General features: G+C 36.7%; 3 protein-coding genes across 8 annotated transcripts in view; 2 read left to right on the forward strand and 1 right to left on the reverse strand.

The window, feature by feature from the left end:
- LOC119067603 overlaps positions 1-4,663 on the forward strand; it is a 33,681-nt gene extending 29,018 nt beyond the window's left edge. For all 4 annotated transcript variants that reach the window (XM_037170697.1, XM_037170694.1, XM_037170695.1 and 1 more), the window contains exons 5-11: positions 1,029-1,242; positions 1,314-1,990; positions 2,086-2,196; positions 2,251-2,295; positions 2,356-2,557; positions 2,621-2,766; positions 2,823-4,663. In XM_037170697.1, coding sequence (XP_037026592.1) covers positions 1,029-1,242; positions 1,314-1,990; positions 2,086-2,196; positions 2,251-2,295; positions 2,356-2,557; positions 2,621-2,766; positions 2,823-3,925 — 2,498 coding nt within the window. In that variant the 3' untranslated portion in view covers positions 3,926-4,663. The remainder of the gene's footprint in view (positions 1-1,028; positions 1,243-1,313; positions 1,991-2,085; positions 2,197-2,250; positions 2,296-2,355; positions 2,558-2,620; positions 2,767-2,822) is intronic.
- Positions 4,664-9,273: 4,610 nt separating this feature from the next.
- On the forward strand, positions 9,274-16,368 carry LOC119067236 (carnitine O-acetyltransferase-like). Of its 3 annotated transcripts, none has more exons than XM_037170096.1 (9): positions 9,274-9,393; positions 10,781-10,850; positions 11,828-12,433; positions 12,499-12,673; positions 12,736-13,015; positions 13,073-13,192; positions 15,393-15,515; positions 15,579-15,915; positions 16,023-16,368. In XM_037170096.1, the coding sequence occupies exons 2-9, from the start codon at positions 10,815-10,817 to the stop codon at positions 16,245-16,247; spliced, it is 1,902 nt and encodes a 633-aa protein (XP_037025991.1). In that variant the 5' UTR covers positions 9,274-9,393; positions 10,781-10,814; the 3' UTR covers positions 16,248-16,368. The 3 variants fall into 3 exon arrangements, with proteins under 3 accessions (XP_037025991.1, XP_037025990.1, XP_037025992.1); XM_037170095.1 differs by lacking the exon at positions 9,274-9,393 and adding an exon at positions 10,121-10,307; XM_037170097.1 differs by lacking the exon at positions 9,274-9,393 and adding an exon at positions 10,445-10,489.
- On the reverse strand, positions 16,305-17,907 carry LOC119067238 (N-acetylneuraminate lyase B-like). The gene is made up of 7 exons (XM_037170100.1): positions 17,763-17,907; positions 17,535-17,705; positions 17,390-17,466; positions 17,179-17,324; positions 16,951-17,119; positions 16,569-16,877; positions 16,305-16,510 (listed from the first exon to the last, which is right to left on the reverse strand). The coding sequence occupies exons 2-7, from the start codon at positions 17,603-17,605 to the stop codon at positions 16,419-16,421; spliced, it is 864 nt and encodes a 287-aa protein (XP_037025995.1). The 5' UTR covers positions 17,606-17,705; positions 17,763-17,907; the 3' UTR covers positions 16,305-16,418.
- Between the last annotated feature and the right edge of the window lie 3,126 nt (positions 17,908-21,033).

The raw sequence follows: 21,033 nt of genomic DNA on the forward strand, positions 1-21,033 counted from the left end.
TCTCAGATCGAAACAGTGGTCGAATGTCTTATGTTGCTCTACCTCACGTGTCGGTCGTTCAAATTGCATAAACTTTCTTTTTGTCGATTGGTGGTCGTTATTGCGGTCGTTAACTTTATTTTTTGTATGTACATTATTTGAAAATCTTTGGCGCGCGCCAAATTAAATTTTTAAAATTTGGGTACGAATAGCATCTGCTGTGTTACGTGGCTATTTGCACCTAGGTACAAATAGCAAGCGCTGTGTTTTTGGCTATTTGTACCCGGGTACCAATAGCAGACCGTTTGGGGACAAATAGCATCAGCTGTGTTACAAATAGCATTGCCTGTGTTGTTTGGCTATTTGTACCCGGGTACCAATAGCATCGGCCATACATTTTTATCAATTAACCAGCGTTTAAAAAACTGCGGTACTTACTTAAGTAAACTAGTAAACCTCTAGTAAATCACAGTACACAGTCGGCGACTTTGAAATAAGTGGCACATATGTTTCAGCTATTTTTCAGTGCGTATAATAGTTATTTATGACATCGAGAGCAAAGTACTTTATTAGGGTCGTAGGCTTATTAAAGGACTTTGCACCGAGATTCATACAAAGTTTTATGCACCAGAGGCATCTAAAGTTCGCAATTTTAGAACATTATGATGCTGAGTTGCATAAGCACTTATGTCATTCACCATATTCAATCACTCGAATCTATGAATTCACTCGCTAAATTTATCAAGTTAAATTAAAGTCAAGTTGCCAACTGTTGGCCAAATGAATAAAAATAAATCTAAGAAAGCCAAATTATGGCCTTTAAATACGGACATTTGTTCTAAGGAAAGCGCCTTCAATAAAAGTGTATCAAACGGGACACAGGTCTATAAGTAACGACTTTTAATCTAAAAATTCAGTAAATAACAACTTATGAGTCAATTTGACGACAATGTGTGACGACTAAGTTAACACTAGGCCATGGTTAGGACATTCCTAGAAATGTGTTAATGCAACATTCTTATCATCTTGATTTTCTTTTTCATTTTCAGTCACGTACTTTAAGCCAGACACATTACCAGAAAGAGTGTTCCGCTCCAAATTTAGAGTCATAAACGGTGATGTATGGTCGTCGGATTTAGCCGATCAAAATTCACTTCGCTTCCAACATAAAGCAAGAGACTATAGAGAGCGTATAAACCTAGTCATACGTCGCTCAGACTTGCGTGAATCGTACGAAGGATCCGAAGTCTTGGCTTTAGATGGGTATATTACTGTCGAATATGATTGTTGCTAAGCCGAACGTAATCACATATTTTTACATTACTTTTTAACAGATCCGATGGAGGCAACGATCTCATTGTCCACTTTAATCTCCATTTCGATCCATACAGAGGTCTTGTATCGGCTGGAGATCTTGTAGCGATTTTTTTGGACGAATTTAATTCAAAAAATTCAAAATACTTTGCAAATATAACGTTGGATCCGGCTAGCTTACAAATAAATGAAGTATCTAATCAACAAGGAGATGTACCTGTTACTGCTGCGGCACCTTTAGGTGGCGATGAGGTCATACATGAAATTATTGAATTTAAAGCTCCGCTTCGACGTTGTGAACCATTACGATTGCCTTATTGTAAATCAATTGGTTACAACGTAACGACCTATCCCAATATGCTGGGTCATAATTCAGTTGAAGAAGTCGTAGCCGATGTTATAGCTTTCCGTGAATTGGTCGATGGTGAATGCTTTCGTCAAGCTTTTGATTTCGTATGTCGATTGATGCAGCCACCGTGTATGGAACAGCCTCCATTTGAACCGGAACCAGGCAAAATATGCAGAGAATATTGTCAAGCTTTCCGTCAAGGATGTGGAAATCGATTGCCGGAAAAGTTTAAAAAATATTTTGACTGTGAACGGTTTCCCGAATCAACGGGTAGTCAATCGTGTCACCATCGGCCTGGATGTGCGGCTGAATTGCAACAAAACGGAGTATCCGGACGACTTTGTGATGGTAAGTTAATTGTACTTATTTTTAAGACAGAAAATCAGGCAGGTTGCATTCTAGCATGATTTTGGCCTCAATTATAATCAAAACGAAAATTACAGGAATTCCTGACTGTCCTGATTTATCCGATGAGGCGACCTGTTCGTATTGTCCACCAAACGCGTTATATTGTGGCAGAGGAAGGGCTTGTGTAGCAAAATCATCACGTTGTGGTAAGTAAAAACATTTTTGTTGAAAAATTCATGTTTTCTATTCCAACATATTAGACGGCGTGATGGACTGTCCTGACGGCGCTGACGAAAAGGATTGCTGTAAGAATAATGCGAGAGGAATATGAAGAGAATGTCAAATTAACGTAAATTATTCTTTAGTATCGATAGCACCCATGGTCTCAGCTTTTACAAATCCGTACCCCTTGACTCCACATCGGCCAAGATTCTATTCTGAAGGATTTGCTGTATTTTCGGAGAAAGGAGGGACTGGAAAATTGTGCGCAGAAGGTTTAGACTCCAACAAGGAATCAACAATCAGACGAACTGTAGCCGAATCGTTATGTAAAGCATTGGGCTATGAGTAAGTACAGATTTTTGTTGGCTAGATGAAAAGAGTTTTTCAAAAATGTTCACATCGTTTCAGAAACGTGCTCTTCTCTGAAGTCCGGAATGATTCCGAACCAGACACGAATTATGTTAGAGTTCTTGATCCACGAGCACAGGAGATTTCTTTCGTCCGGACTTCATGCTACAAGAAGCAAGCCTTATACGTGTCATGCGATAAATTAGGTTTGTTACATCCAATCGAGTTGTGACGGATTTACTAATTCCATTTTGTTGATTAGAATGTGGGGTACAGTCAGTGCTGTCACCGAAGCATTTGAATAGTTTACCAAAAATGGCATCTCCTGGAGATTGGCCTTGGCACGTAGCTTTATTCCGAGATGAGACGCATGTTTGTGACGGCACTCTTGTGTCGAATGATTGGGTATTAACAACAAATTCCTGTTTCCAAGGACAGCCGAAAGCAACATGGATCGCTGTATTTGGAGCTGTGCGACTAAATTCATTCGCTCCGTGGACTCAACGAAGAAGAATAGTCGGAATGGTCAAATCACCTGTTGAAGGCTCAACAGCAGCAATGATTCGCCTTGAGACAAGCGTTGTGTATTCGGACTTTGTTCGACCAATTTGTCTACCGGAGGATTTAAGCAACGACAAAGCAGCATCTTCATCGTACCAAAACGAAGACACTCCGCAAGCTTCGGCAAACGTTCCACATTCAGAACAACTTAGTGGTGTAGTAGCAAAGTATCCCGAGAAGCGTTCGAACAAAGTCATCGAAAACCGCCAATATTTCCACTCTCCGATCCAAGTGACTGACTCAGCTGAGGAACGAAGTGGCGGAACTTTTTCGAAAGAATACAAGGCCGACTTTATCGATGAAGGCGAACAGATTCCACGAGCTGAAGCCCAATTCCGAAACTATCCGATTCCGATCAGCACGCAACCCGAAACGTCCAATTTCTACGACAATCGTCAACTTCACACATCGGTAACAAACACTCTACCGAAACAGGCCGACAAGACCCCATCCCAAGCCGAATGGATCAACTGTAACACATTGGGCTGGTCAAGGCAAAGAGATCATTTGCAAAGAGTTCAGTTAAAAATCGGTGACATGGCAGCCTGTGAAAATGTCTCCATTGCGACAGTGAATAGTATGTGCACCGAAGCCGCTTACCATAAACAAGACTGTACGGAGGAAGAGTTTGCCGGTAGTCCAGTGATTTGCATGCTACCACAGGGCAATCGATGGGCTTTAATTGGTATCGCATCGTGGCGAATAGCTTGTGCACAAAGTGGATTGGAACGGCCCCGAATGTACGACAAAATTACCTCAAATGCAGTGTGGATTCGTGACACCATGCAATCGTCAGTGAATTGATTGTTTTCAACGCGAGAAAAATTTACAAAAAAAAGAAAATATTTCAAAAATCTAAACGAAATGGTGTGATCATCTGTGATTGTGTTGATGAGTAATTGTAACACAAAATCTTAATTAAGAGGTAAAATGCTTGGGATAAACGGTTCATGACACCAGCTCATGAAATAATAAATTTTCGTTTGCGTTCACAATAGCTCAGGAGGATTTTATCTCTGATTCAAGTCCTTAATTTAGCCGCTAAATTTATTTCATAAGCTGACGACATGAATGCGAAACTATGCAAAAGAATGAGCTATTTCGATTCGACTTTCTTTTTGCACCATTTTCCAACTGATATATTTATCGAAAATGTTGCCATTTTGCCCCCAATGGATTAGGCGTCTAGAAACAAATCACTGGTTACACACAATCCTCGGATTAAATATGTCTAAAACCTAAAAACGTAGAACTAGAGATCAAAATGATAGTGACAAAAGTGAGTAACAAAATGAAATTTATAATTTTTGCTCTGCTCAAAATGTATAATAAAGAAAATCTAGAAGTAGCGAAGGCGGTAGAAGTGTTATGTAATGCCAATGTAAAATAATTAAGTAATTTATGTAGAAAGAGAAAAAAATATTAATTTCAGAGAATGACTGTCGATGTTGTTCTAATTGTGTACTTTATAATGTTGTACTTATTACTTGATATGCTTATTATTGAAAATGTTTTGATAAAATAAATTTGTTATTTGTTCAATTATGGGCACCGAGTTTGCATTAAGTATTTTGTACAAAAATTACCAGTCCGTGACTAGTTTCAGAAAACAATTTTCCATATTTTCTCGAATTTTCCAACTTTTTCCTTGATTTTCCCATATTTTCTGAAAAATTTGGAATCAATTTTATGGAAAATATGGAAAAACTCTTCTTCACATTTTCTTCAATTTTCACATATTTTCTTAGATTTTCAAAAAAAATACGACAAAAAAGACGGCTCACAGTCTATAATAGCGCTCCCAGTAAAAAATCAATCTTTTCATAAAAATCACAATAAGTTAGTATCATCAATCTTCTGCTTCCCTAATATTCCCAAAATGCAAGCTTCGTTTTCACGTTGAATTGCGATTGAAATTCTTTGTAAAAGATAATCCTTTGCTTTGACCTCACTCGTAGCAATTTTCATTAATGAACCCAGTTTGTTAATAAATTTCTTTGTCTCTGGATCCATAGCCTAAAGTCTCACAAGCAAGGGTAGTTAGAAAATAAAGTCGTTTCAAAGAAATATGCTTATGTATCTCAGCTTTGTCTGCAATGGGGGACTGAAGTTTCAATAATTTCGATAGACAACATAATTCTAAGCAAAAAATTATTCTACACTATCGATAAATTATAAACATTTATATTTTTAATTAATTGTTTTCTGATTTTCAAAGATCAGTCAAACATAAAAAAGACTATACGTCTATATATGCCTCTCTTTTCTTCTCATGTCATTTTTTCTTAATTCTCTCACGAAAAAGGTATGCTTTTGGGTTGAATTTGGGTCGTAGTCGTAATTGAAGTATAAATTAAAAGTATAAAACTTGAAAATTCGGCACTAGTGTAGAACATTTTTTTGTTTACAATAACATTCTTAATCTAAATACAAAAAATGTCAAAAGTTCAACGTCCCATTGAGCGCGCTTTCATTGATATATGAAGTGACCATGGTATCCCTTACAGTCACATCCCACAAAAAAGATCTTCCATGGTATTAAAGTCATGTCATCTAGCCGCTTACTATCATCTCTTAAAAAACCTGTGGGTTGTACAATACTTGCACTAGAGAAAGCATGAGAAAAGATGTTATTATCTTGTCTAGCAAATTTTCCTTCTGCGCCTACAACGCAGGATAGACCATGTAAACCATCTTTTTCTACCGTTTTACTGCAAACACATTTGTGTTTTTCACATAATTGTGAACCCGCTCGAAGTCCAACAGCAATCCACGCCATTAGTCGTATAAAGTTATACGTCAGAGAGAGCTTTTTTCTCCATTGTTACGATCTGTCAGTTTTTCTATTTTGCGATTTAGTATGGAAATGAAAACTAAAATTGAGATATCTTTGCTGTTTTAAGTGGTTTTTCATATTTTTTGGACCAAAATGTTTTAAAATGTGTTTGGAATCGATTGTCATTAACAAATTGTGTGAAAATATTTTTTTCTATTTTATCATTTTGTTGATGTTAATCGATTCCAAACACATTTTAAAACATTTTGGTCCAAAAAAATATGAAAAACCACTTAAAACAGTAAAGATATCTCAATTTTAGTTTTCATTTCCATACAAAATTGCAAAATAAAAAAACAGACAGATCGTAACAAAGGAGAAAAAAGCTCTCTCTCTGACGTATTAGTACATTACTATGCAAGGGAAGTAAAGTGATATCTCGTATCCAGATGAGTAAAAGTAACCGAGGGCTTTAGCCCGAGGTACATTTACTCATCGTGATACGAGATATCACTTTATTTTCCGTGTGTCGTACGATGTTTTACTATGCGAGTGATGTAAAGGCTATTGCCTATACATGTAATAGCCTTATTACATGCACCAGCATAGTAAAAATTTATACGACTAATGGCGTGGATTCTAGCAAAAAATGTTTTTAGGAAAATTGTGGGAAAAACTTCTCCCAAAAATATTCCACGAAAATTGCTCAACAAACTTACTCCTTCAGATAATGTAATTTGTGGCAAATTGGTAAATCACAAGTCTTGTCATCGAAAGCGATTGATTTTATTTTTTAAGCTATGTTTATCTGGCAAGTATTGAAATCATAGAGTGTGAAATAATTCTTCTTTGCTTCTAAACCTATCTTGCCCGAGAAACAGGATTAAGCATAACGATATATTGATCCTGTAAAACACTTTTTGATAATTTAATATGAACGTATTTTATCGTCTCTACGGGAGAGTCAGGGTTGTTGTTAACATAACGACTTGTTGATTTATCTGATGGTTTAATTTAAATATATTCATTCCTCTCTCTGCGAGAGTCTGTGTGGTCGAATTTGTAAAATCGTTGACTTTGCGTCAAGTGTCTCCAGTTCGATTCTTGTTGGTGGCAACTTTTTTTTTAAGAGGGCAGACTAGGTGTGAAGTAGGCTATATATTGAAAAATTGGTTTTAAAATTAATGTAGACCATTTAATAAAAATCTGTTCCAGCAATTAGATGAGCAATATGTTTAACTATCTCTAAAAAATGAAAAACGATTTACAATAAGCAACAGTTGGAAGAAAACCGATTTCCAAAATATGAACGTCGCTTAAAGTTAGGCTATGCAATATTTTTTTGGAAATCGGTTTTCTTCCAACTGTTGCTTATTGTAAATCGTTTTTCATTTTTTAGAGATAGATAAACATATTGCTCATCTAATTGCTGGAACAGATTTTCATTAAATGGTCTACATTAATTTTAAAACCAATTTTTCAATATATAGCCTACTTCACACCTAGTCTGCCCTCTTAAACCAACTAATAAAGAGTATGATCATCTTTAACTAAAGGGCCGAGTCGGATAATTGTTGGACAATAGATCCAATTGTTGCAAGTTCGACTCCGTGCCATTCCTTTATATTGTTTGCTTTTCTCCAGGTTTTTTTTTATACGGGCTAGTGATTGTATCTTTTAAATGGAGTTAACTTCAACACTATTTGCTCCAAAAGAATGTTTCATATGTGGGGCATCATTGGAAGTGATGGCATAGTCATACGCAGGGCAAAGTTTCATAAAATGTTTAACAAATGTTTCACAAAATGTTTAACAAACGTTTCACAAAAACACTTGTGAAACATTCGGTAAACATTTGTGAAACTTTGTCAAATATTAGGCCATGATACGTCAAGATAACATTCAGTTTCGAGGTTTACATTTCAGTTCGTTGAGTATTTAGTGGAGAAAAGTTTGGTGTCGGGGAATCTCGCACACGCGAACCATAGTATGCGTCCTTTTACGACATATAACGAAAAGTCATGATTGTGCGAGATTCACTATTTAGAGGTGAGTCTCGCACACCATGAATTGTATGGTGTGCGAGACTACCCTACCCCAAAAGTTTCACATATGAAATTTCATGAGTTTTTTTGTAGGACTCACGCATGTGAGACAGGGTGCTGTATGAGCAGACATTTTTGTTGTATCGACAGTTATGGACAGCACCCTCCAACGTTCAACTATTTCAGTATAAAATCTTCATTTTTTCAAAATATATCGCATATCGACAACCCACATAACCCATGTTGGCCCGTAATTACATGACCTCGGCTATCCAATGATACCATGGTCCGTCATGTGACTCGTCGAGAAAAAAAGGTAAGAAAACTGCAATTTTCAGATTTTGGTCACCTCCCCCTGACGACACAGTGGCCGGAATTGCACAAAAAAGATCGGTTGGAAAAAAAATCCCTCTATATTACTCAGTAGGGCCATTGAAAAGATAATATGCCCACAGAATGAATAAAAAAAACTTTAGAAAAAATTCAAACAAAATACAAAAAAGTTTTGTTAAACTTTTTTTTTCGATAACAGATGACATAGCCGTATGTAAGGCATGGCACGGAGTCGAACACACAACCATTGGATCTATTGTCCAACATTTAACCGACTCGGCCATTTAGTTGCGGATGGTTGATTGAAATATGTTCTACTAAAGCATACTCAAATTTATTAGTTTTATTTAAAAAAAAAAGTTGTCATGAACGAGAATCGAACTGGAGCCACTCGACGTGGAGTCAATGATCTTACCAACTGGACCACACAGACCTTCGCAAAGAGACGAATGAATACATTTAAATTAAATCGTCAGTTAATACATTTCAGCAGGGTTGGATCGATAAATCATTATGTTCAATGGCAACAGGGTTGTTGTCTAGAAAAATATGTTTGAAGAAGAAGAATTAGTGCAGTCAATAAGTCCAACCGTTATCAAAGCTCCAACTGATTCAATTTCTGCCAACACCAACGAATACATTCTTACAAGAAGAGACATGCGATTATAGACTTAGTTATTCCGCCTCTACTTGTTATAGAATACACTTTAGAAGTGCTTTTAGAAATTGAAACAGTTCAGCGACCGACTATTATTGATGAATATTGATGCCCACGAGAAAACTTTCATTCATCGTGCTCAGTATCAATCAACCTTCGTGTCCAAGTATAAGAATTAGATGTCGACGACCATGCATTCACAGTGTTTTTGGCATCAGAAGTAAGCAAAGAGTTCTTTCCTATTCTCCTCTCCTCAGCGCTTTAATGTTCACTAAATGGCAAGCTATATGGATCGTACACTTCAACACGTATGTTTAACCAAATGTTGTAAAGAAGAAATGAAGTGTTTTTGTTTACACATTTTGATAAGAGGTTCGTTTTAGAGTCGAAAATTAGTTTTTATTTCCTGAATTATAAATTATTTTCTGAATCTTGGCTGCTTGTCTAAGCTCGGTCACAGGTAAGCTGTGTTACTTGTCGTGAAATATCATTCCACCGTGATTTCCTTTCTTTAAACGTCGCGAGAATAATGAAGAAAATAATCAAAGGTCAACTTTATGTAATACCGGACATTGTACGGGTTTTAGGTTTCTATATTCGGGTTTGTCAGATCATTCTTTTGAACAGTTAAATATCTGTTTAAATCGTTCATTTATACGGATTTAGTTACAGAGTTCAGATGCTAACTCATACACTAGTTTTTCTACCTTGAGTGGACAAGTGTTTGAGTACACGATCATATCAGAATGCTTTAAGTAAATGTTCAAACCACACGAAGCATCGAAAACGTGTTTCGACCAAAATATTCATTGTTCTTTGAAGTTTAACGAAACTATAATAAAGAGAATTTTGATCGAAACATGTTTTCGATGTCTCGTGTGTTTTGGGCTTCAGCTTAGCTTACATTCAATATGCTAAAATAAACCCTGACGACGGGACGTGTTTACTTCTATTCTAATATTTATCCATAAATGAGAAGGAATGTATGTACAGTATATGCTTCCCAAGCGTTCCCGAGCAGACAATTTCGAACCACAGTCACACTTTTCCGAAATCTATTAAATTTCATATACAAGACAAAAGGGTGCCACGGAATTGACGAAAGAGTGCGAGAGAGTATTTGAGAAGTGAGACTGTGGTTGATCGAAATTGTCGTCCTTGTCAAAAAAAGAGTTGAATTTCCAGTTCAGTTTCAACAACAATAAAACCAAATCAGCAAAGTGAATGTGTCCAAGGAAATAAACAATAAGAGCTCCACTTATCTCTTACGTTTTGCCACGAATCCAAAATTTCATATCGTTTCGTAAATACAATGGACTGGCTAAACCGGTACGACAAGGAACTCTCGATACTCATACACACAATCAACATTCAGTAAGTTAATTATTAATTTGCCAGCCAACTCTCCCCGCAAACGAAAAAAAAAACGTTCACATCGTAATCTTGTGGGCCCCAACCATCGTTCCATTGTATGATAACTAAAACATTTTTTTTATTCACTTTCACTTGTATAATACGCCAACCGAATTGCGAAGAGTGTGTAGTGTATACAATATGTGAGTCTGTATGTTGTTTCATTATATCATATGCCAAGACTGCACAAACGACGTTTTATTCAACAACAATACTTATTAATATCAGTACTTAAAAAGCCCGTCGCTCAGCTCTGTTGTAAAATATCACACACAAGTTTTATTTACGTTTTGTTGGTTGTATGTTTATCTTTCATGTCGAGTGTGTAAAGGTTAACAATTATTGTAACATCTGAAGACGTTAAATTAGTTCGCTAAACACAGTTTTTAGACGACGACTTTCTCAATATAAATTTCCTTCTAAATGTTTTCCAGTTTGAATTTTGAAGAAATTCAAGAACACATCAATATGCTGCGCTTTTCATCTAGGTGCTACAATCATTTGGTGAGTGTTTTTTCCCTCATATTTTTCAGTTGTATCTATTGATAACAATGAATATCGCTTTCGTTATCGAGCCGAGTAAATGTTGATGAGTTGCAATACTAAATTTTTACGGAAAGGAGTGCAAAGGTTCGTTGTTGGTATATATATTACCTATCAATGTTACCACGCATTCACCTTTTACCTATCATGAATTCATAATTTTTGATCGAAATCAGAATTACAAAAAAACAAAGTCGATGAGTGTTGTTGCGGTTGTAGCTTAAAATGCTAGTTTATGTGCCGAGACAATGACTTAATGATCTTTGCCTATAATAGGAAATCGACAGAAATATTTGGATATAAGATGTTCGTTCAGTTTCCTTTTAAACTATTCAAAATGCAACGACGCATTTTTGTTGCTAAAATTTGCGAGCATTAGATAAGCATCGACTGACAACAACAAAATATTTTGTGGTCACAGGGAGATACACATCATATGCCACGCATGAAATAAACATTCACAAAAATTGTTGATTCTCTTGTTGTGTTAAACTTGTTGTGGGAGTTCAACTTGAAGATTTGTATTGGTGGTTAAAGTACGGTTTCTTTATCCAAAAATATGGTGGGTGGGTAAACATGTTTGAGAAAGGAAAACAGTAGAACCAGAACTGTACTAAGCTGGCCAATATTTCCTTAATAATTCAATTAGTTTTTGGTATTTTAAGCTCAGGTTTTTTTTTATTGCATGCATGGAGAACGTAACGTTGTTTGATCTCCACCCTTTTTGCGAAATTAGTTCAAACAATTCATTTGAAGAAACAAGAATTTTCTTGCTGCATTTCAACCGATGATCCTCCTTCCTCGAAAGCTTTCGATATTCGATTAATGTTGCTCGTAGTATTAGACTCGACTAGAATTTCTAACTCAAAACACACACAAACCCATAAGTAGATCTTGCTTGCGTTTAAATTGAAAGTTTTTTGTTTCCCATTTTACAGAAACCAGTACGCACATTACCCCAAGTGGTCAATCCATCGATTACTACGACCATTTCAAGGAATCAAACGTCTGCCACCAATCCCGACAATCTTCCACATTTTCCTGTACCGAAGCTGAACGACACTCTTCAGAAATTTCTGCGCTCCGTTCAACCATTGCTTTCAACACAGTCGTACAAGACTACCGAAAATCTAATCAGGGAATTCGTTAAATCCAATGGCCTCGGCGAAAAACTCCAACAACTACTTCAAAAACGTGCCGACACTCATGAAAATTGGCTATCCGATTGGTGGTTAATTGCTGCGTACTTAACATGGCGTTCGCCGGTTGTAGTTTATTCGAATCCGGGACTATATTTATCGGCGCAACAATTTCGCGGTACCGACGATTGGTTAAAGTATTCGGCGAAAGTAACTTCGGCTGCGCTGAAGTACAAGCAAATGATCGACTTCGATCAAATACCAAAAGACAAAATGGGCAAGGCATTGTTGGATATGGGACAATATAAGAAAATTTTCGGTACATGTCGTATACCCGGGCATAACATGGACCAGGTGGAATTCAATCCCGGCTCGAGACATATTGTGGTTGCCTATCGAAATGGGGTGAGTGAAGAACAATGTTGTTTTCGGATTGAATTTTTTTAACGGAAAATCTGCAAAAATTTCAGTTTTATAAAGTTCCTGTGTACGGAAACAACTCCAATGACATTTTAAGCGAGTCGGAATTGGTCGAGCAATTTCAGTTAATTGTTGCGAACAAAAGTAACCAAAACGTACCCATTGGAATGCTGTCTTCCCAACAGCGGGACGATTTGGCCAAGGCGTATGAGGAGTTGATTAAAAGTACGCGGATCGTTTGCCACACAAAAAATATTTTTTTCTAATAAACCGCTCTTCTGTCACAGATCCCCAAAATGCCAAATCCATGGATAGCATCACCAAAGCATTATTCATTGTTTGTCTTGATGAAGCCGTTCCATTGAACAAATCGGAACTACTGAATATTGCCAGCCATCAATTGATTCATGGCGGTGGTTCTAAGCAAAATTCCGGAAACCGATGGTTCAATAAAACGATTCAATTCATTATCAATGAAAATGGACTGAACGGCTTAAACTATGAACACTCACCGGCTGAAGGACAGCCCATCGCTGTGTTAGCTGACTACATCAACACTCAAGTGCTGTAAGTGTCGCTGATACAAATAATATTGCTTACTGAACTAAACGATTGTTTTTACAGCAAACCATCCGACACCAAGCCAAGGGTATCGAAGCAAACAATTCAACCGCAAAAGTTGGAATTCAACGTTTCACAGCAGACTGAAAAAGATATTTTGGCAGCATCGGCACATATTGATGAGTAAGTAGAATGCTACATGAATGAACGATCTGCCTCGGAAATTGTACTCTGGTCGTCAGTGAAATTTAGATAGGAATTTACATCAGCTAGTTCACTTATACAAACCTGCGTGCACGTCTTTATACGGTTTCACCATTCCTCTCGTGTAAAAAAGCGTAAACAGTTATATTTGTGTGAGCAAAACAACAAAAAGATAATTCTAAATAAATTCCACTCGCGTCCACTGTAGATTCAAAGACATACTCAATCTTTTTACAGCGTTAATCGAATTGTCATTATTCTTACTATAAGTTAAAGGCAAAGATTTCAGCAGATTTCTCTGCCTGGAATCCAGGCACTGGATGCCTCTTACTGTGACGAACTCTTGAAATCTGAAATTGTTTTGTCGTATAATTCAACGGTTGGATGAACAATACCAGATTCAGGATGCCTTGTACATCTTACACCACATCTAACTCAAAAATGTAACCTAGGTTTTGTCTGCACTGTTGATTCTACTCGTAGCCTTTTCATCAACCATTTGTTTTTTGATTCATTATAAGGAACAACAACAATATTTTATATGCACTGTTCAATAAAAGAAGTGCGCAGTTGTTGCCTGTATAATTCGCATCGAGGAAAAGTATTGCCCAACAAAAACTGTCTGTGTAAAATTCCACAGTGTTTCACAAAGCTGAATATTGTCTTGCAGAGAACGATGCGAAGTGTCGAAATCAAGTCAGTTGAGGGTGCCAGAACAATTGTCCCCGTTTCCGTTTCTGATGTCCTTCAGGCTTTGACTTACACCTTCGCGTTTATCTCTCAGAACTTTACGTATAGAATAATTAGACCGCTTTTTATTCGGAACACTTACAAACTGTTAGAAGTTAGAACTCAAGATAAGCAAATCAAATGTTTGCACATATGTTTGAGCGTGAAGAAATAAAGTTTTTTCAGACCTTCATAAGCCACACATATGAGAAATGGTATTTTTGAACTGCATATCAATGCAAAACGTCGAAAGACGTGTTTAATTTTCTCTCAGATTGAAACAGTGGGCGAATGTTCAGCTCAATATACAAAACGGCCTAGTTACCAATTGCCAGCTATAGGATACGCAATTCGATTAGATCTACAACTTGCCTCCGAAGTAACAAATCCCTGAGGGAATGCCTAATACTTCCATATCTCCAGATTCTGAGTCAGATTCTAAATTCATATGCTGGATGATTGTATCACCTATCCATCCATCGTCGATTGATGTGATGAGAAACTGCTTAAATCACGCTATGATCAGTTACTCTGATCATATATCATCAACTAATCCCATATTAGACTTTAGACACCTAAAAGGTGAATACTGGCAATGAACGAATGTTAATTTGTCGCGAATCTTTTATTGTCTACTCCCATAGCAATTACGTTAGATAATGACGCAAGATTCAAAATCAGATGTTTTAATTTTTCACTTCTGCGTGACGTCACACGTAATCTCTGATTGATACTCATAATAAGCTTGTGGTGAGAAGTGTAAAGGGAATCGCTAATCTGAAATTAAGCAAACCATAACTGAATGTATCTTATCTCAGCAAAATAACACCAACTAGATGCATGACAATTTCTTCAATTGTATCTCCATGAAGCCTTAACGTGTTCTCGACATATTATATGAGATCGTCGCAAAATTTTAGCGAAAAACATTTTTTGTCGCTTCGGTCATTTTATTTAGAATCAACCAATCTAGGATCCATCTACCGAACACTACGAATAAACACCATCCAACCATTCCTTAGCTTGACCATAGTCAATTTGATAGGTCGATTTCGTTCGCAAAAAATTGCGACTACGTTCCACGTCCGATGGCGTCAATATCCTGAGTTTCTTGTAGAGCGCACCGTTGTTTACAGGAAGGTTAGCCAAATAGCGATTCGGTTGATTTACGAGACAATGATTGATAGCCATTATTGACGTCGTTCTAATTGGCATTGGGTCGGGAAGAGATAATTGTTTCTCGGCGAGATGTTGTACTTCTTGAATTGGTCTTAATTTTACTCTTTTCATGTCTATGCGTGGATAGTAATCGTGTTGGTAAGTGGAAATATTCGACATGACTTGACTTGAAATTTAGAACCTTAAGCGAATAATTTTCCTCTAATTTTTGACTTAAGTTTTCGTGTAGATTGCTTGATTCGAAACTCATATTTTCAATGTTCTCTTGAAGGCTCGCTGGAAACTTACAAATGACCGTCCTCGACTACAAGGGATACGGTAAAAACTTTATCAAATCGCAGAAAATGAGTCCAGACAGCTTCATTCAGATGGCCATGCAGTATGCGTTCTACAAGTAAATTACGAACAATGTTAACAACCGAAGCGTACGATATTCAATCAAATATTAAATTTGCAGATATCATGGTGTCGCTGGTGCACATTATGAGACCGGCCAGCAACGTATTTTCATCCACGGCCGAACCGAAACCATTCGTTCGTGTTCGGTTGAGTCATTAGCGTTTGCAAAGGCTATGTGCGACAACACGGTCAGCGACGCGGATAAATTGAAAGCCTTGAAGGCTGCCGTTACCGGTCATAAGAACTATACCACCATGGCAATGAAAGGTGAAGGTATCGACCGACATTTATTGGGCTTGAAAATGATTGCCAAGGAGAATGGTCTGCCCATACCGGAGTTGTATGCGGATGATGGTTTTGTAAAGAGTACACATTACAGGATTTCCACTAGTCAAGTGAGTGTCTGAAATGATTGTCTTGCAACCTGCCGACTCTCTTTGTTGGACGACCATCAGAATTCGGTTGGCCGATGTGTTTAATGACATTGAATTTCAATAATTAGGTTGCATCGGTAAATCGTATTTTCATGTGCTATGGACCAGCTGTTGATGATGGATACGGCCTTTGCTACAATCCCCGAGATGATGACATGCTGTTTGCTATTTCGGCGTTTAACTCTTGCCCGGACACTTGTTCCAAAGTAATGGCTCATCAAATGACTGAAGCTCTTGAAGCTATGTATTCCTTATTGTTAAGAGTCGGCGAACGACCAATAAGCAAAATGTGATTTGTTAAAATATGGATACCTGATCGGATGGGTGGGTTCAAATGAAATTTTCATCGTTTTTATGTTTATAAATTTACAAATTTATTGGTTTGGTTTTCATTCAATTTCTTTTTCTTTTACAAAATACACAAAAATTCTCAAAAAATAATCGTCTCAAATCGAATGGTCTACTTAAAGCTGTTTCACTAGACGCACTGGCCCCGAGTCCATCGATGCCGGATGAATTTTGTTGAATTCAAGTTTCATTGCCGGAACCCATTCGCCTTAATGGTTCGCAAATTAGTACGAAGAAAAATAAACTACTCAAAAGAGGCAACCTACCATTTTCCAATATCTTCTGGACTCGTTTGCTCAGCACTTCCTGTGTCTGACGAGCTTCTTGCAATCGATTTTCTCTGACGTATTTCATAATTTCGAGCGACAACTCTGGACAGAAATTCAAGGTCGTCATAATGGATGACTCAAAACCAATAGCTGCGGCAGCACACAGAATAGTATCGGCTCCAAGGAACACACTACGTCCTGGTTTCAGACAGGCTGTTCCCTGTTCCAAATCACCGGATGTATACTTCAAGCCAACAAAGTTGGGAATCTCCTTTTCGGCCAGATTTAAGAACTTTGGCATATTCACTGTAAATAGATATGGTTAAAGGTCAAGGTCACCTCAGCTAATAGAACGGTTTATCAAAGAATAATTTCTTACAGTTAACTCCACTCATCCATGGTATGTGATAGTACAATAATGGAGTAGTCGGACAGAATTGCGAAATGTCTTTCAGGTATTTGACCAGCTCCTCTTCGGTTTTCGGCTTAAAGTACAATTCGGGTAGACATAAAATCGAATCAACTTTGATCGACTCAGCATGGATTGCCTGGTGAATGCGGAATTTTGTAAATTTATACCGTCTTTGCGCACAACAAAAAGTCTTACCAATTCGATCACATCTGCGAATGGTGCACCACCGATTTGAATCATTGTCGTTATTTTCAAATCTTGGCTCACTTTTTGCCAGCGTTCTGCCGTCTGTTTCCGTTCATCAACACTTAAGCTCATACCTTCGCCGGACGTACCATTCACTGTTGATAACATACGCAGTTAAAGAAACGTTTAAATTAAGTTGACCAAATTCAAGAACACCCACCTAAAACACCGTCAACGCCGTTCTTTTTCAAGTACTCAGCGTACGGGGTAATCTGATTTAGATTTACGGTTCTTCGTCTGGAGTAAACAAACAAACAAAAAACTTCAAAATTTGCACACAAAATAAACAAAATCGTCACACTCACTTATCATCATGGAACGCAGTGAACACCGGTGCCATAAGTCCTTTAAAGTTAAATGCTACTTTAGCCGTCATTGTTGTTGCTTCACTGAATGGTCACTTGTAAACTGAAGCCGAACACCAGAAATTAATATTTATGTGTTCTCCGATCGGTCGTATCGTACGCTGATTACAGCTAAACGGGGAGATAATGTAAATTTTTTTTGTGTCATGTTTGTATCACTTTCAAGACCTGTGGCAAGTCAAACATTGATATAAATATTATGATGAAGACACACGTAGTGTTCGCGTCAAAAGCAAGAAATTTATCTCGACTTAGATAAGTACGATCTGACTGAGGTAATAAAACCAGTTGATGACAGGTATTTTTAGATACTGTGAAGAAGTTAAACTTATTCTGTGTTATGAAAAATGTAAACGCAGCTGACTTATCCGCTTATCTGTATCTGTACAAATGTTTTACAAAAACAAACATTTTGTAGAAAAATACTTTGAAGTCAAGTTATTATCAAGAATGTAATGGAAAATCTTACAAAGTAGAATGAGAGGTTATTTTAAGTGGAATATATTTGTTTATGTGGATGGATTAACCGAACAGCTACTATAGCACCTAAAATATCATTCACGAATCTGTTACTTCATTTGATCAAAGTTGGAATCAACGCACCCCAAGCAAAAGTGCTTCGATTGACACCTGCCAAGTAGAGTACTATTTTGTATGAAATTTTACAGTGTAAAATTTTGTATGGAGCACTGCATAGCATCTGAACCAAGCAGTAGAACAGATTTTCTGCAACCCAACTATGTTGCCATTATAAAAGATCAGAGTTGCCGGTGTACTATATTTTCATTAAATAATAATATTTGACAATTATTTGTGTGAATTTCTATAAATCTGTTTGAAATGACCTACTTGTCTACATTTTAAAGTGAACTAAAAATTTTAAATTTGTGCCACTTTAAAGGCTCTCAATCTCATTAAATTTTTACTTGCGGCGGTTCAAAAAATGTTGTTTATTTTGTGTCAGATCATATTAGAGAGGCTACATTTCCGTTAAACAAATCTGTTCTAGTGCATGGTTCAGTGCTATTAGCACTGTCAAGTTTCAGTACACCATTTAGAGTACCACTATTGCTTGAAGTGCATTGTTGTAATTCAAAATCTTTTCTAATGAGTCATTAGTTTTAACATTAGTTTTACTATGACTAGAAACGAATTAAAAGGAGTCACGCAAAGGAATCAAATAGTTATATCTATTGAGATAAGTCTTGAGTCATTACTCGACCATTTTTTTTGGGCTTATATTCGGGAATACAAAGTACCTATGCTGTGTCAGGTATGCTTCCGTCAAATAGTGTAAAGAAGCCAAACATTCTTTATGTCAATATTGTTGGCCATTTTGTTTGTTTACTTAAGGGTACAATATTCTTCGAACCGTTTTTAGTTTCGCTAAAGTCATTCAACATCATTACTGTAAAGTTGGTTCAGAAGAAAAGTTCCACGTAAATGAGAACACATACGGAATTTTTTTCGGCAATGTAGGTGAAGTCATCTCGAGATTTTCTTGAGGTAATCCTGAGATCTCAATAATTTTGCGTGGTTTATTCGTATCAGTCAAAAACATTCAAAGAGTAAAAGTGACGCAAGTCCATATAGGTGACGTATTCTGCGCTTGTACGCAAAAATTGTCAACGCAAAAATTTTACCAAAAAAATTTCAGAACATATTTGTCCCTATGTTAACAATTTTTTTTTTTAACATTTTATTAAAATCATTCGTGTAACATACGGGTTGTAACGCAATTTTCTTAAAAGTACTTTCTTCAACATCTGCAACTTGTGACGCAAAAATTTGTTGGTAAACTTTTTCTTCTAGAATTTGTTTGGCCTAATTTTTGCTTTGACAATTTTTGCGTACAAGCGCAGAATGCGTCACCTATAGCTATATCAGTTGTTTTGGAAGTATGTCCAGGGAATTGCGTCACTTTTACTCTTTGAGTGTTTTTGACTAATATATCAGTTGGTTTGGAAGTTTGGTTTGATTTTCTGGTTTGTTATTTGGTAGCAATTTATATCCTTAAAAAGTGTTTTCTCGACGTTTAAGAAGGTTCACTATCCGAATCTGTAGAGACGAAGAAAAGTGTTTGGTAATGCATGTGGGATTGTGGGATAAATAGCATTGATTGGATTGTATTGCCAGTTTCTTATTTTTCTTCAACTGTAATAATTTGTTGAGCAATATGAAATAATCTTTCTAGCAACTTAAGCAATAACCGTTGCACACTTTATTAAAATTACAAAATAATTACTACCTAAAAAAATGAATCCATAAAAATCTCTAGTGAATCATTGCCGAAGCTACTAAAATCCAAAATAGACGAATTTTCGAAGCACCATTAATCTGCGAATAGCATTCATATTGACCATTCGCAGTTGACTTCTTCTACAAGGAAAATCGTACGTATCTTCAGAGATGCTGATGCTGATGATGCTGTCCACATACGAAATGTTTTTTTTGCCCTGGTTTTCATGGCGAAAATGTCGTAACTAATGAAGCCAGTAATTTTTTCTGTCCTAAATCGCAATTGCTGCAGCTGTCAATGAAATTTAGTGTGAGAATGCCACCATTTGGGCGTCAGTATAAACCTAAACAGATATGTAAATATCGTTGCGAATTTTAAGAATAACTATGAAAGTGTGACGAATTTCTTCTGTTTAAATTCTGGATTCTTTCCGTGACCATCCTATTGTCATTAAGTGGTCAATTTCAAATGAACAGAAATTGGGACAATCGGGTGCTGAGGAATACTTCAAAGGTATCACTACGTATACCAGACAACTCGAACCATCTCGTCCAATAACCGATTCGATTACAACAAATAGGGATCAGGACCTTTTGTACATCGTTTCTTACTCCAACTACACATACCGCAAAATAGACCCAAATAGACCTAACTCAATTTTTTCTTTCTGCTGTCTGAAAAAGAAAAATGGTAATTAGGTCTTTTTCGCGTTACTATATGTTCCTACCGTTCAGGACCTGAAATTCGTGAATTTTTTAGTGAAATTAAATGAAATATCTATCAATATTAGGCCGTAGTAGTAGTGTCAGCGAAGAATGTTTTGTGATTTTTTTCCTCTTTTAACGGATGAATGAACCTATTAGAGGTATCATGAGTAATTATTGCCTGAAAAATGATGAGCGTTGGGCCCTATGATCGTTGGGTTTTTTTTTAATCGTGTATGAGTGAAGGTCATTTTTCAAATTTTCTTCATTGAACGTCCTAAGGTTTTTTTGGTAGCCAGTCTGGCCCTAAAAAGGAGTAAAGGTGTTGTACCACAATTTCTAAAAATTAAATTCCATTTCTCGTCATGAACTTCTACAGAAGATTGTCTCAAACTTTCACGAAGTACTTTATTACAATAAACTAGAATACTTTAGATGCGACCTCGTAATTCATTAATTCGGAACCAACTTTGTGATACCCGAAAACTGACTTGTT

This window comes from Bradysia coprophila (genome assembly GCF_014529535.1).
Source record: "Bradysia coprophila strain Holo2 chromosome X unlocalized genomic scaffold, BU_Bcop_v1 contig_12, whole genome shotgun sequence".
In the NCBI taxonomy this organism is placed as follows: Eukaryota; Metazoa; Arthropoda; class Insecta; order Diptera; family Sciaridae; genus Bradysia; species Bradysia coprophila.

What these genes read in the sequence shown, in the direction of transcription:
- LOC119067236 (XM_037170095.1), top strand. Translation starts at nt 10,246, where the DNA reads ATGGACTGGCTAAACCGGTACGACAAGGAACTCTCGATACTCATACAC. An exon ending in ATACACACAATCAACATTCA is followed by an intron (nt 10,308 to 10,780) that starts GTAAGTTAATTA and finishes AATGTTTTCCAG; the next exon opens with TTTGAATTTTGAAGAAATTC. An exon ending in GCATCGGCACATATTGATGA is followed by an intron (nt 13,193 to 15,392) that starts GTAAGTAGAATG and finishes GTTCTCTTGAAG; the next exon opens with GCTCGCTGGAAACTTACAAA.
- LOC119067238 (XM_037170100.1), bottom strand. Translation starts at nt 17,605, where the DNA reads ATGACGGCTAAAGTAGCATTTAACTTTAAAGGACTTATGGCACCGGTG. An exon ending in ATGGATGAGTGGAGTTAACT is followed by an intron (nt 16,878 to 16,950) that starts GTAAGAAATTAT and finishes ATCTATTTACAG; the next exon opens with TGAATATGCCAAAGTTCTTA. An exon ending in CCAGAAGATATTGGAAAATG is followed by an intron (nt 16,511 to 16,568) that starts GTAGGTTGCCTC and finishes CGAACCATTAAG; the next exon opens with GCGAATGGGTTCCGGCAATG.